Source organism: Panthera leo, chromosome A1 (genome assembly GCF_018350215.1).
Source record: "Panthera leo isolate Ple1 chromosome A1, P.leo_Ple1_pat1.1, whole genome shotgun sequence".
Classification (NCBI taxonomy): domain Eukaryota; kingdom Metazoa; phylum Chordata; class Mammalia; order Carnivora; family Felidae; genus Panthera; species Panthera leo.
In genome coordinates this window covers 163,389,011-163,403,347 of record NC_056679.1, presented here as the reverse complement: position 1 = coordinate 163,403,347, position 14,337 = coordinate 163,389,011, and the positions used below count along the sequence as shown (strand labels likewise).

The 14,337-nt window shown below is 35.6% G+C and overlaps 1 protein-coding gene across 13 annotated transcripts in view; it reads right to left on the bottom strand.

Moving 5' to 3' along the window:
• The window catches only part of PAM (peptidylglycine alpha-amidating monooxygenase), a 274,620-nt gene that overhangs the window by 62,908 nt on the left and 197,375 nt on the right, over positions 1–14,337 (bottom strand). For all 13 annotated transcript variants that reach the window (XM_042944532.1, XM_042944533.1, XM_042944534.1 and 10 more), the window contains 5 exons: positions 4,387–4,435; positions 2,894–2,961; positions 1,699–1,779; positions 1,335–1,411; positions 900–1,003 (listed from right to left, as the gene is read on the bottom strand). In XM_042944532.1, the coding sequence (XP_042800466.1) occupies positions 900–1,003; positions 1,335–1,411; positions 1,699–1,779; positions 2,894–2,961; positions 4,387–4,435 (379 nt within the window). The remainder of the gene's footprint in view (positions 1–899; positions 1,004–1,334; positions 1,412–1,698; positions 1,780–2,893; positions 2,962–4,386; positions 4,436–14,337) is intronic.

Below are 14,337 nucleotides of genomic sequence, written 5' to 3'. Positions count from 1 at the left end.
CCTTTCCCCTGACAACCAATAGCTGGTGTTGTCATTGTAAGAATCATCATTAGTACATCTAGTGCATATTTTCAGGTGCCTACTTTCTATAAATTCTCTTTGATCAAAGACAAGTAGTTTAAAATTCCAGCTTCCAGGTGGCATCAGTAAATATTTTATAACCTAGTTTAACATGGAAAGAAGGCTCCTTGGTTCTTTTCTGGCAAAAACAAAACAAAAGAAAACAAAACAACAAAAAACTATGATAAGGGCCTTTATCTTTCATTTTTAATTTAGGCAAACCTTTTTTGAAAGAGTTTATAGTGCTTTGAAAATTTTACTTAGTGTTATAAAAAATATACTTCTTTCAAAGAGGCTCAATATTTAAAAACTGTTTAAAGTCCAATGTTCTCTTTTAGAAAAGTGCTACATATTATTATTCTCATTTGGTTGACTAAACAACTGGAAAACAATGAATACATAGAAGTTTTAACAGGCAGAAAAAAATCACAGTTCTGAGTAATTAATGGACACCACCAAATGTGGAAGCTATATATTTACCTAAATTTTAACATAGGGCAAAAGGACACTTGAGAAAGAAATTTCATTTTCCATTATGCTTTTCTTCATTAAATGAGCCTGAGGAAGTAATATACACTCTTGTGACAAGTATAATATATGGAGGTGTGATATGGAAGGCTTTGAATAAAAAGGAGGAAGGCAAGCATAAAAAAATAAGCACATGTTCTGGAGTTTATCCTCATCACTCAGTTCTAAAATGAGAAAAGGCTATATATAATTTATTATAATTGCTCATGATAGGAGAAAGTCTGTGATTCAGCCACAAAGATAAATGTCACTTATAATCATGCCTTGCCCCAATAAAACACTTTTAAATAGCGAAATTCGCAAAACCATACCCAATGTGCGTGGCTTCTGTCCTTCCTTCGCCAGTGAATACACATCTTGCTGCCAATAAGTCACCAAAACTAACATCTACTGGGTGTTCCACAGGATAGAAAGCCTGCCAAGAAGATAAACACAATTCATTAATATTACCAATAAACCCCAGAACTGCATGCTTTAATAATGTGAGGCTTGGCACGCCCTGGGTAGAAAGGATGAAGACACACACATGCAGACACACGCTTCATCGTCTGTTTAGAAATGTTAAGAGAAACCATCAAGTTGGAAGTTGTAAAAAACGCAGTTACACACAGCTTAGATACAGAATAATGGTAGATTTAGAGACGCTAGGATTCTAGAGACATTCACAAGGATTCTATGAGGGTTTCTAAAATTATTATCTGCTGATTAACATTTTTTCTCTCAAAATTAAACTAGTTTCTACACACCTGTGGCAGCTGGGGGCTCTGGCGTCCAATCAGTGTCCACTGTCCATTTCTTACTCTATACCCACTCACAACCTTACCTGTAATGAACATAAATTAGAATCATATAATATCATAAAGTATTAGAAAAATAAAAGGCATTATTTGCTTTCCTTTTTCAAAATAAAATCTGAATATTGTCAGAACCCCAAACGCTAGGTATTTTAATGAAAAGATATGAAAAAAATATAGAATTTCAAGGTATTATGTAACAACATCTCTCATAGAAACAGACTTAAGGTCAAATATAATTTACATTGTACATTTATAGCATTAGCAAGCACAATGGTAAATATTTATAATTTAACCTATAGTTTAAAGTTCTTACCTAAATGGTGAGTGTGAACTCTATAGGCAAAGACATGCATTGGATACTTTTTGTAATGGCATGAAATATCCGAATTCACCACTGTTAGAAATGAAAACACAGAAAACAGGTCACTATCCAGCTGGAAAATAACATTATTCTTGTCTAAAAGTATGTATAGGTAGTAGTATGTACAAGATGCTAGGCACAGGGATTTTCCTATAAAGTGGACATGCATTCATGTATTCAGTGGATATTACATGCTTATTATGTGCCAGCCAATTTACTAAGATGACCTCTTACCCTCTTGCAATAACCTCTTCCCCTCACATTTAATTTCCTTCACAAACAAAATGTCTAGGACCAAATCAAGACATACCGTCAGGAAAAACATAGGCTTAATCTGTTACTTTTACCATGAAATTTATGCAGTTGAAAAAGCTTAAAAATTGTTTTTATTTCTTAGAAAATAGGGATTTTTGAAAAATTGCAAACACCTAAGGTAATTAGATTGACAGCTCCTGTTGAGAAGGAACCACTTCATATACATCTCTTTCCCTTCAGTTTAAAACACTGTAGTTATTCAATAAATATGTCTTTGATAATAAGTAAGCAGTAACAATGATACCATACTTGTCATTAGCTTTAAAAGATTCCCAGTAAAAACAAATGAATAATATTTAATAGGGCATTTTCATCAGAAGATCAGATACATTGATAAATAATATTACACTTATTCCAAAAGCTTTTAGTAAGTTTAGGAGAATCAGCTATTATTATCCCCATTTTACAAACAGAGAATTAAGCTCAGTATATCTGAATTCGAAGATTGAGTCAAATCAAGATTTGCTAACTTCTTGATTTTGAACCTGATATTCTCTGTAGCAAGTTTATGTCACAGTATGCTATGAGGTTTGTTTTTGGCATCTAAAGAATGGAAGACTGATTTGTAAAATACTCAGGATTTATTCTTTCATTTACATAACTTACTACCTACCCATGGACCTTAATTCTTAGCATCTCAATAAAAGAATGGATGATAATAAGCTACTGGCCTAGAATAATACAAAAATCTATTTTAAATCTAAGGATGATAATAAGAATTGTTTTAGTTTTCAGAGATATTGGTCATTTCAAAATTTTATTAAAAATATTCTGTAAATGCATTTCTATATATTAAGTAATGAGATCATCGTAAATCTGAAAAAATAATTACCTTTTTCTCCTGGTGGAATAACAGTGTCAACAGACATCATAAGGTACATGCCAGCAATTAATGGCTGTCTGCGGGAAACAATAATATTTATCTTAACTATTTGAAACATCAAAACTATGGCCTTAGAAAAACAAGATATACTTCAGTACACCAGTCTATAAGATTCACGTGAAAACTAAAACAAAACAATATGGAAAAAGAGGTAGAATAGATGTTTTTCTTAAAATAACTTAATTTCCTGGGCAAGGAATTAAAAACACATTTTTATGGCATGGTGCACTTGGAAAGCAGTCTCTAAATGGCTCCTGTGATGGTTAATCCTATGTGTTAACTTGGTGAAGCAAGTGATAGCCCAGTTGCTTGGTCAAACGTTGGTCTAGATGTAGCTGTGAAGGTATTCTTTAGATGTGACTAACATGTTAATTATCGACTTTGAGTAAATCAGATTACCATTTACCCTGTGGGTAGGTCTCTTAAGAGAAAAGACTGAGGTCCCAGGAAGAGGAAGGAATTCTGCCTCCAGATTGCACTGGAGTCTGCCTCGAGTCTGCATGCTGACTCCTGCCAGAATTTCCAGCCTGCCTTGCAGATCAGACTTGCCAGCCCCCACAATCATGTAAGCCAATTCTCTGAAGTAAATCTGGCTTTCTCTATACGTGTGTGTGTGTGTGTGTGTGTGTGTGTGTGTGTGTGTGTGCGCACGCATGCGTGCACGCATGCATGTGTGTGTGCTTTCTACTGGTTTGATTTCTCTGGAGAATCCTGGCTTATAATAAAGCTCCCAATAGTTAGCTCTCAATATCTTAGCTCTGACACTCATGCCCTTGTGGAATCCTCTTCCCTTAAGCATGGATTGGGCACAGTAACTAGACTTAGGCATTTGTTATTTCTAACAAGCAGAATAAGGCAAATGCAATTTCACTTTTTTTTCCATAGGAGTCAGAGTATAAAGATTTGTGGCAACTCTTTTCTTCACCTATCAGACTTCTATATTATTCAGTAACTTCCGATATTAGGCTGCAAAAAGGCTATGGTTTCTATCTTACACGCCCTTTCTTGCTTTCTGTTGCTGGGTGTGATGGTAACCAGGTGCCATATTGTGAGCTGTCTTGTATAGAGCCTACGAGGCAAGAAATGAGGGAGTCCTCCAGCCCACAGCCAGCAAGGAATTGAATCCTGTCAACAGCCATGTGAGTAATCCCGGACGTGGCTCCACCTCAGGGGACCCCTCTCCACCCCTCGCTCCCAATGACTGAAACCCTGGCTGAGCCCAATGACTGAAACCCTGGCTGAGCCTTTGATCACAGCCTTTGTATGAGACCACTAGCCACAGCCCCCAGCTAAGCTTGTGCCCAGAATATTTGTTGTTTTGGCCACTAAATTTAGAGTAATTTGTTATACAGCAATAGACAATGAATCCAGTGGATTTCCCACTTTTAAGTTCTCAAAGATCTTAAAGCTGTCACTGAGCTGGGGTAACTGGAAGTACTTACGGCAGGCGGGTGAGGTGCAAGGACACACCAGAACAGTCTTTGTGATTATCTGAAAATACACACACACACACACACACACACACACACACACACACAATACAGATCTTAAATATGAAAATGTGAAAATCGAATTTCAAACCAATAAATTTTAAACGATTATAACTCAACACTAAAAACACCCAACTATGTTTTATCTCAATGGTGCTTTATAGTTTGCAGAGTACTTTCTTTTTTTTTTTTTTTTTTTTTTTTGCAGAGTACTTTCATATTCATGAATATATTTAATCTCCAATGCATCATGACAACAAAAGTCTGTGGTTTTTTCTTGACACCGCAAACTGCTAAGTCAACTGCTTTCCTGCAGACGTTCAAGATACTAGTCAAAGCTTAGAGAAGAAAGTTGTTGCTGCTCTTTATGAATGAGCGACCTCTTTGAAACATCCAGAAAAGTTGATTAACTGGATGGTTTGCTGCATGGTGGCTCCAGACAACTAGTTTCTCTACTTTTAAAAAACTGTAGCAGTCCATACTTTGACCTTTCAAGATACAGCCATGTTTAGAGTCTGCAATGTTTTTGATATATGAATAGGAATCACTTTGTTTAACTTCTATGCCTTGCCCATTCTTACCTCCTAAATAGAGACCTGATGCTAATTTTCACCCCAACTGCAGTGGAAAGCCTCTGACCATCTCTTTATTTTTGTCAAGGACCCTTTAGAGACCTCTGACAAATCCTTTTCCTTATGCCTTTGCCTTCCTGAAGTAGAAAGAAGGTAAACATTTAAATGACCCATCCTAATTTTTATCTCTGTTGAACTTGCTGATCTGTCACCACAGAGACCATGAGTAGTAACTCATACTTACTCATTCCTTCTATTTCTGTATATGTTAAATTCTTTTTACTTCACATTTTATTGTAAGTATTTATAACACATTATATCTCAATTTTGAGTTGATTTAATATAAATAACTACTGTGTGTGTGCAAGATTGACAGATTTATACTTGAAATTAAGAAGTGAAGTATGCTAACAAATAACAGCAGATAGAATAGTTTATGGGAATTTCCTTGTTTCAGCTGTAATTCTTATGAGAAAAACAAAGGTAGCTTCATACAGTAATATATAAAAATAGGTAACCTAACTAACAAGATATACATTTTGATTTACCAGATATAAAATTCAGAAAGTATAACAAATCATTATTTAATACTTTGGCCATAAAACACAAAGGAAATTTCTCGATATAGTATTAAGATTGATTTTAACAAAGATAGTGCAGGAATAAATTCAAAGGTAAACATTTTATATTTAATCAGGTTTTTTTTGGTCACTTTACAAAGGGATCTCTATCTAATCTCCTAAATCAAATTCCAATGTGGTGATATTTTCATAATCATATTAGTGAGGTTTTTTTTTTTTTTTTTAATTTCAAGTGAATTTTAAAGAGATGGCGAGATGAGGCACCTGGGTGGCTAAGTCGGTAGAATGTCCAACTCTTTGATTTTGGCTCAGGTCATGATCCCACAGTTTGTGAGATTGAGCCCAGCATCAGGTTCTGTGAAGACAGTACAGAGTCTGCTTGGGATTCTCTCTTGCTCCCTCTCTCTTTTCCCCTTCCCTCCTCTCAAAACAAATAAATAAACATTTAAAGAGATGAGAAAATAATAACAAATAACAACACAGGTTTATCTTAATTTTTGTCCATGCTTTTAAATATAGAAAGGATAATTAAGTATTGTTTTTTAAGGTCCTAAAAAAATTATTTTGGGGGCACCTGGGTGGCTCAGTCAGTTAAGTGTCCGACTTTGGCTCAGCTCATGATCTCACGGTTTGTGAGTTGGCACCCGCATCAGGCTCTCTGCTGTCAGTGAAGAGCCGACTTGGATCCTCTGTCTCCCTCTCTCTCTCCGCCCCTCCCCTCATGCTCTCTCTCTCAAAATTAAAATTAAATTAAACATTACAAAGGACTATTTTTTAAAACTAAGGTTTCCTAAATGAACTACATGAGCTATAGTAAATATGCCTAGTCTGTACTACTTTCAATATGATTAGCCAAGGACTTCACCCAGAATTATGTAAACATCTACATGATCAAAAGAGAATGGCTGAAAGTATACCATGCATTCATGCCAAATGATTTCCAAACTCCAGAGACTCACTAATTTAGCTTAGTCAATTTTAGGAAACATTTCTCGTGTGTATAAAAAACATCATACCCATCTTATAAGGTTATTTTGAGAGACAATAATCATCCTTTCATTCAGTTAATATTTATTGAGTACTTGCTATATTAAGACACTATTCTATACATGGGGGATGTAGTGAAAAATAATATATTCAAGTTTCCCGCTCTCGCGGTACTTACGCTCTAATGCAAATGGAGGGATAAGGAAATGAGGTAGGTAGGAGAGATACAGAAAAACAAAACACCGAATATATAAAGAAAATAATGTTACAGTAAACTCAACAGGATAATGTGAGAGTGCATAGCAATTTTATCCACTGTGATCCAGGAAGGATGGCATGGTCTTGGGGCTAGAGATTGTGCAGGCCATGCAGAGTGTGTTAAAAGTTTTATTATTCTCTGTCTGACAGATGCCACTGGAAGATTTTAAGGAATGAAGTGATAGGATCATATAGGTGTTCACCTAGCACAGTACCTGGCACTTATAGATGACTAATTACTGAATGTTAGGCTTTGTAAATTTTTTTAATTAACGATATACCAGGAGAGAGTTTTTCCCCATATGATGTCCATCCAAACAAAAGGGCCAGTGTGCAATGAGAATTGCTTCTTGGATTTACATTACATTTTTGCATTAAAAGAACCAAGTGAGTCACATTTTGATATCCGACTTGGCTAATATTCTTTACCATGACTTAAAGAAAATCAGGAACAACTAATAAATAAATTAACACATTTCAGAAACTATTAAGGAAATTCATCATTAAGGCTGAAATGTCATCAAATTCAGAGTAGCAGGAATGTTACTAATAATAGTAACATGCCAGCTAATGCCAGGGACAGTGTGTCTTCCTTTAGATAATGTTCTTTACTAGAATTGTCTAAATGGAGAGGGTTTTTACTCAGAGAAAAGCTCAAAAATAAGTAAAAAACTTATGTTAGTCTATACATGTCAAATTTTAATTTGAGGACTTTTTTTTTTAAATACCCAGACTTATAAAAGTTTTCTCCAAATTAAATAAGAGCCATTGCTATGTAATTGTTGTATATTTACTTCACTCCAGAGTTTTAAGAGTGAGTCACAGTCTCACCACTCACTCCACTATAAAGACACAGTACAGGTTTTCTTTTGAACTCATGTTTATCAACCACATGCCATATCCTATAAAAAGGTCAAGGATACCACACAATCATAGCAAATCAGCTAAAAACTCAAGTAGTAATATGAGATGATCAACACATTCTTAAGAAAAACATCTGAACTTCTGATTCACATATCATAATGACTTTAGGAAAGATTGAATTTTAAGGCTCTACGTTTTGTTTTTTTTTCCTATATAATGTGACTCTTATATGGGTAGAGGGTTGGTGAATATACATATAAAAATCCAAAGTAAAAATCTTGCCTATTTTACAAAAAGCTCAAGAAATAACAATATATAGAATTAAAGTTAGTTACAAGATACACTTAAAAACCACACTAGATAGAATTTCTGAGTCACTGCTGAAGGAATTTATTTACATCAAATTTATCTGGTCAATGTGATCCACTGAATCAGCAAGAAACAAGGCATTTCTAAAAACTATGCTGTGTGTGTGCACGGGTATGTGTGTAAGCATGTAGACAGTATGTTTTAAATTAAACAGAACACTCTGGATTATCATCATTATTTAATCATGGGGTAATAGAGTTATAATTCTGTGTTACTTTAAGAAATTCTGTTACTTAGGGGCACCTGGGTGGCTCAGTGAGTTAAGTGACAACTCTTGATTTCAGCTCAGGTCATGATCTTACGGTTGGTAAGATCAGGCCCCACGTTGGGCTCTGACATTGTGGAGCCTGCTTGGGATTCTGTCTCCCTCTCTCTCTGCCCTTCCCCTCACACTTTCTCTCTCTCTAAATAAACAAATAAGCATAAAAAAAAATAAATCCTGTTTAATCACACACAGTTACTTAATAATGGATACACATTTTAACAATGATATTTTAAGGTTTCTTTTTGAGTGAGACAGAGACAGCGTGAGTGGGGTAGGAGCAGAGAGAGAGAGGGAAAGAGGGGGAAAGAATCCCAAGCAGGCTCTGTGCTGCCAGCACAGAGCTTGACGTGGGGCTTGAACTCATGAAACTGTGAGATCATGACCTGAGCTGAAACCAAGAGTGGATGCTCAACTGAGTGAGCCACCCAGGCACCCATTAACAATGATATTTTAAGTTGAATAAAATTGTAGAAGTTATCTCCAAGTGAGGAAAATACTTATAAAGCATTACTTATATACATTTTAGACATTATTACAGTCAACTGCTACATATATATCATTTCAAAGTCAAATTTTATTATTGTAAATGGTTGTAATCTCTTCTCATGCTACTTTTTACAGTTTACCCTGAAGATCCCGTGTGCTTGCATACACACACAGTGAGAGGTCCCCGAGGGAGCAACTTAAACTCCTTCAAACAAGGTGGTCTGGGGGCCTGGAGGGCTCCTGGATCCACTGATATTCCTACAGCAAGTGGTAGCTCTGGAGAGAAGCATATTTCAGCCTAGTGTTTGGTGCGGAGATTATGACCTTCTAACTCCCACTGTGATCCTTGCCATAGTGATGCATTCTTATTTCCGTAACCTCTACTCTGATCTTACTTCTGGTGAACTCAGAAACTTCTCCTAGTTTTGCATATTTCACTGATGGTTTCCAGTGTGCTCTGACTTTGCCCTTCTATTGCGACACAGTACTTCAGCGACAGGATACGAAGCTTCATAAGAATTAATTCATTTCAATTCGCTAGGCTATATATGAATCTGTCTCTGACATGCATCATCATAAAAATGGATGACAACTTAAAAAAGGTTTATTATCATTAAAAAATACATCAGTGCCTCTGCTAATATTTTACCACATAAAACAAAAAAATCAAAATAAGGACTGAGATCATTAAGAAATGTATAGAAAATGAACTCAGAATGTCAACGTCCTAAGCTAGCTGAAAAAACTCCTCGGAAAGGCTGATTCTGTGACTAGAATGAAAGTAAACAGGAAAGAAGAGAGAAGAGGAAATAGATGGGAAAGTTAATGTAGGGCAGAAGACCAGAGAAATGGAATTCCATAGCTTAAAAATAGATAGGAACAGTAATGAGTCAAATAACTAAAATAGCCTGAAATTATAGGATTGAATTTGAAAGAAAGCTAGACTAGGAAGTGAACAACTTCCCCAATTTATATTTCCATATAAATTTTGTACATGTTTGTACAGTGGACGACATGTTGGGTGGAAAGTTTGAAATTAATCTGTGTATTTTAATCACACACAGTTACTTGATCATAGTGCCTTATAAGATCGTAAGTTGCAGCCAGGTGCTCTTTGAGTTCCTTTGTCTACAATGAGTAGGATCTGGAAGGTTATCAATTTTAATACTTGGTAGATTTAGTATTCATAATCAATACTGATACCACTAAAAAACCACAGTCTATAAATAAGATAATCTATGTAAAGAACGTACAGTCTTTGCGGATCACAGTAAATATCCAATACATATTAGTTGTTATTATTATTATTCTTTTCATTGGTAGATCCCAAAAATCTTCAACACATGAATATTTTATTTTAACAAATATAATTTCATAGTCATAGGTATGGAATTTCTTTAACTGTAGAAACTAGACCACATAAAATTTCTTCAACTATTAAGAAAGTTATAAAAAAGGGGAAAAGGAGATGAGAATATTTTTTAATGTTTATTTATTTTAGAGAGAGAGAGAGAAAGAGAGAGAGAGAGAGAGACAGAATGGGGGAGGGGCAGAGAGAAAGGGAGACATAGAATCTGAAGCAGGCTCCAGGCTCTGAGCTGTCAGAACAGAGCCCAACGTGGGGCTTGAACTCACGAACCATGAAATCATGACCTGAGCCAAAGTCAGACTTAACCAACGGGGCCACCCACCAACCCCAAACATGAGAATGTGAAATGAGTAAAGACATGGTTAAAAAAGGGAATTAGAATTGAAATGGTATTTTAAAGATGTTGCACAAAATAGGAATACTCTCAAAGTAGGAACAGAAATGCTGATTAAGAAGGGTCTGTACTAGGTAGATACAGAACAGAGTAATCACTAAATAAAGAAATATTAGTAAGACATAAGTACCATGGTCTGGCTAAGATGAAATTCTTGGACTGGGTACCACAGGACCATGAAAAAGTTGATAATGCATTGTTTCAAGATCCTTCCACAACTGTTAGTAATAAAGCATCCCCTGATCAGACTGAAGACAATCTGCTTCTTTCTGAGGTCTGGACTAGAGGTCAGTTCAATAGGATTCTATGTTTGCAGAAAAGACAGCAAGGCCATTTTTATCCTGATACCGAAACTGTTGCTTTAATTTACATTTATTCACTTATACTGCACAACTGTCTTCATGCAAAAATCCTGACAGGTCTTCCTTCCAGCTAGCTTCATTTATTTTTTAAAATTTTCTTATCCCAAAGTAAACTATTCTCTTCCTCATTGGATTGGGCTATAGGTTCATTCTTTCTTCAAGGTACACTGGTGAATACTTGACTCCTAGCTATTAATGTTCTGTACTTATCGAGGATTGAACCCAAGATGTCCCTGTTAAAGAGATCTTTCATGATCGCTGTTCTCTTTTAGTAAGACATAATTATAGCCTAATGGATTTAAAGATACAGAGATGAAACTTCACTCACTAGATAGGTATCAGAAGACAATGGGATATATTTCATTATATGTCATTATATTCCATTATAATGTCATATGTATGTACTTGAAGCTTTAGTAATGGTGAAGATGTTAACAGTGGAAAAGTTAAAAGAATTATTTTTTAAAAGATGTAAAATAAGAAAGTCTAATAATGTCTTAGAAGCACATCACAGCATAGGACAGTAAAGAGTACTAGTAGTTGAATGGTTAGACTTCTGGAGAGTAGTCTGATAATGGAAGAAACAAGTATTTCCAGACACTGGATGAAACTTGAAAACAGCATTCAATCAGAATCTAATCTTGAGCAAAATGAAAACTGGACGACCACTCCACAAGGGTCTCAAGCTTGTCTCTTGAGAAATTGCTCTCCTCTGTTGAGGCTGAGACCTATAATCACAGCAAGATAGTTTATCAAATATATAGACTCAGAATTTCAGAATTGGAAGGGACTCTGGAGATGATGGAGTTCAACTCTGGCACTTTATAGAGAAAAAGAGGCTGCAGGGATTAGGAGCTTTGGCCAAAGTAATTTAGCTAACTGGGTCATACCTGGGTATCAAAACTAATTCTCCAATGTTACTAGTTAGTAAACATTACTTACTTAAAAAAAAAAGGTTCTATTTCTTAAACACTTCCAAGGGATTTTATTTATGAAATATCCTGAAACTAAGATAAAGGAATTAAGCAAGAATGGATAAGTAACCAGTGGTACTTAAGGACAACCACTTAAGCAGGAAGTTCATTTCTCTTAATGGCTGGCAGGTGAATGCATGGGATGTGAGGTTATCCATTCCAAACTATTTAGCTTGCCTTTCTAATAATAGCTTGTAGTTCCTGCTTGGATACATAGTTAAGTAGCAAAGTAACTGTGGAATAATGCATGATAATAACCTATTACATTGTAAGTCCTTAGAAGACTCTTGGTGTCTCCTAATCTTTCCCTCTAGAGATAGCCTTCTACATTTCATGAGCTCATCTTGTCTTGGTTGTTTCCTGCTTTAATAAAAAAAAATAGGTTAACCATCAATCCTGGGGGAATATTATTATAAACTACATCCCACTAATTGGAAAAATCCTCAGAAAGACAGTTGTAGAGTGGATTTCAATTCACTGCACTCTCTTAAGGTGGTAAAGGATAAAGCATACCCATTATCTACCATTCCAACCACAGTTTTGGATAATGGATCCTTTCCTTATGGAAGTACTGACAAAGCATGCCTGAAACCATTGCCAGGTCTTATGAAAAACAAAGAAGTAACATCTTTAATGATAAAAAACATATTTCACAAAATTTGTAAGAAAATAGTAAACTGTATCATACCTTTCTACTCTCTCAGAGTGCTCTGAACAAAAGTTAAAGGCTACCTTCCCAACTTTTTCCCTGTCTTGAACAAACAAAAATGAATGAAGGATATCACTAGTATACACCAATAATTCTGCAATAATGTTTGTACAGATAGCGTGGTAACTATTTGCTTATTAAACTGGCTTGATCTTCACCTTATGGTTCTTTGTTCTAAATGAACAATATTAACTTAATGAGACAGATGATGTTTTTCTGAGATTACATCATGGCTCCCAAGGTGACCAAGAATGGGAGAGTACTTGGGGATTCATTTCTAAAGTCAGGGAAATTTTCATGTAGACAAAATTACTTGGAAAATCCCTTAGGAGTGTAGATGGTGTGGTCTCTTAATAGATTAAACACAGCCAGTCGCCTTCGCATTGGAACAGCTTGCTGTCAGTTTTATCAGCTGGACTATGTTGTTAAAAAAATAAAAGTTATTTCTATACAGTTGGACTGTGTGGTTATATAAAAAAAGGTTCTTTCTGTAAGTTGGAAAAGCTGTAGCTGATGAGATGGACACAGCACAGGAGGCAGAGGGAACAGCAAATTGGGGTCTTTTCCTGTGTTCACTCTGGTTTTAATGAAGCTAATACACAGCTCCTTTATTGTTTTTGTGGTACCACCTGTATCATAAGTACAGGTCTCAAAGTCACTGGACAGTACTCAGTAAAAAATGATCCTCCAAATTTACCAAAAAATGTATACCTGTAAGTTTTTTTTCTTAAGAGTTTCTTCAAGACAAAATTTGAAGCACCAAGTTGCTCCTAGAGAATCCGTGGATCCCTGAAATCATAATCTCAGAATATCAGTACTCTCCAGTTATAGATCCATTGATATAAAATAATCTTCACTCAAAAAGCATGAATACCTTGAGCTGTCACGGCAAATGTGTATCTGTTTAGCAAATATAACTGCAATAGGGGCACTGCTAATACAGACACAACCTGGAGGCCGTTGAAAGCTGGCTTAACAGACAAGCTTCGGTGCTAAATAAACCAGCACTACAAAAAAAAAAATCTTCAAAAAGGGATTCCTTTTGAAGCTGTCACTGCAGCAAGTAGGCCTCTTTTGATTTTGTATTCTCTGCTATGGGACTAGAAATTACTAGCTTCCATCTGTCCTGTGGCAAGGAAGAGAAAATGCATTTATCCATCTTGCAAGAAGACGACTTGCACAAATGATGGCCTGTGCTGTTTCCAAAAGAGATCAAATGGAAGGCAGGCAGGCAGGCTCACCAACGTGCTTTTATAATCACTCTGTTGGTGGAGGATGTTAAGGCATGACTAATGTCAAAGCACCTTCCTGTTTCCATCTTTTATGAATGCAAAAAAAAAAAAGTATCTACAGCAAAGCTTAGAATTTATGTGACTTCTGTCAGAATTACAAAACTGCCCCAGAATCATAATTCTAAGGAAGTAAAAGACAAAATCCACCAATCCTAGGTAAATATTTTTTAAAAATGGCACTGAGTTTTTAATTGTTGATTGATTTTTGAACTTTTTGTTGAACTACATAATATACAGAAAAGTGCACAAATCAAAAGGTACTTAAGCTTCAGGAATTTAAAAATGCTAACATACCCTTGTAATCAGCATGCATATCAAGAGGGAAAACCCTCCATTTGTGTCCCATTCCTAAGGCATTAAGTTTTAAATCTTTATGTCATGGATATGCCTTATGTAAACATTTATTAGTCTTTCTGGAGTT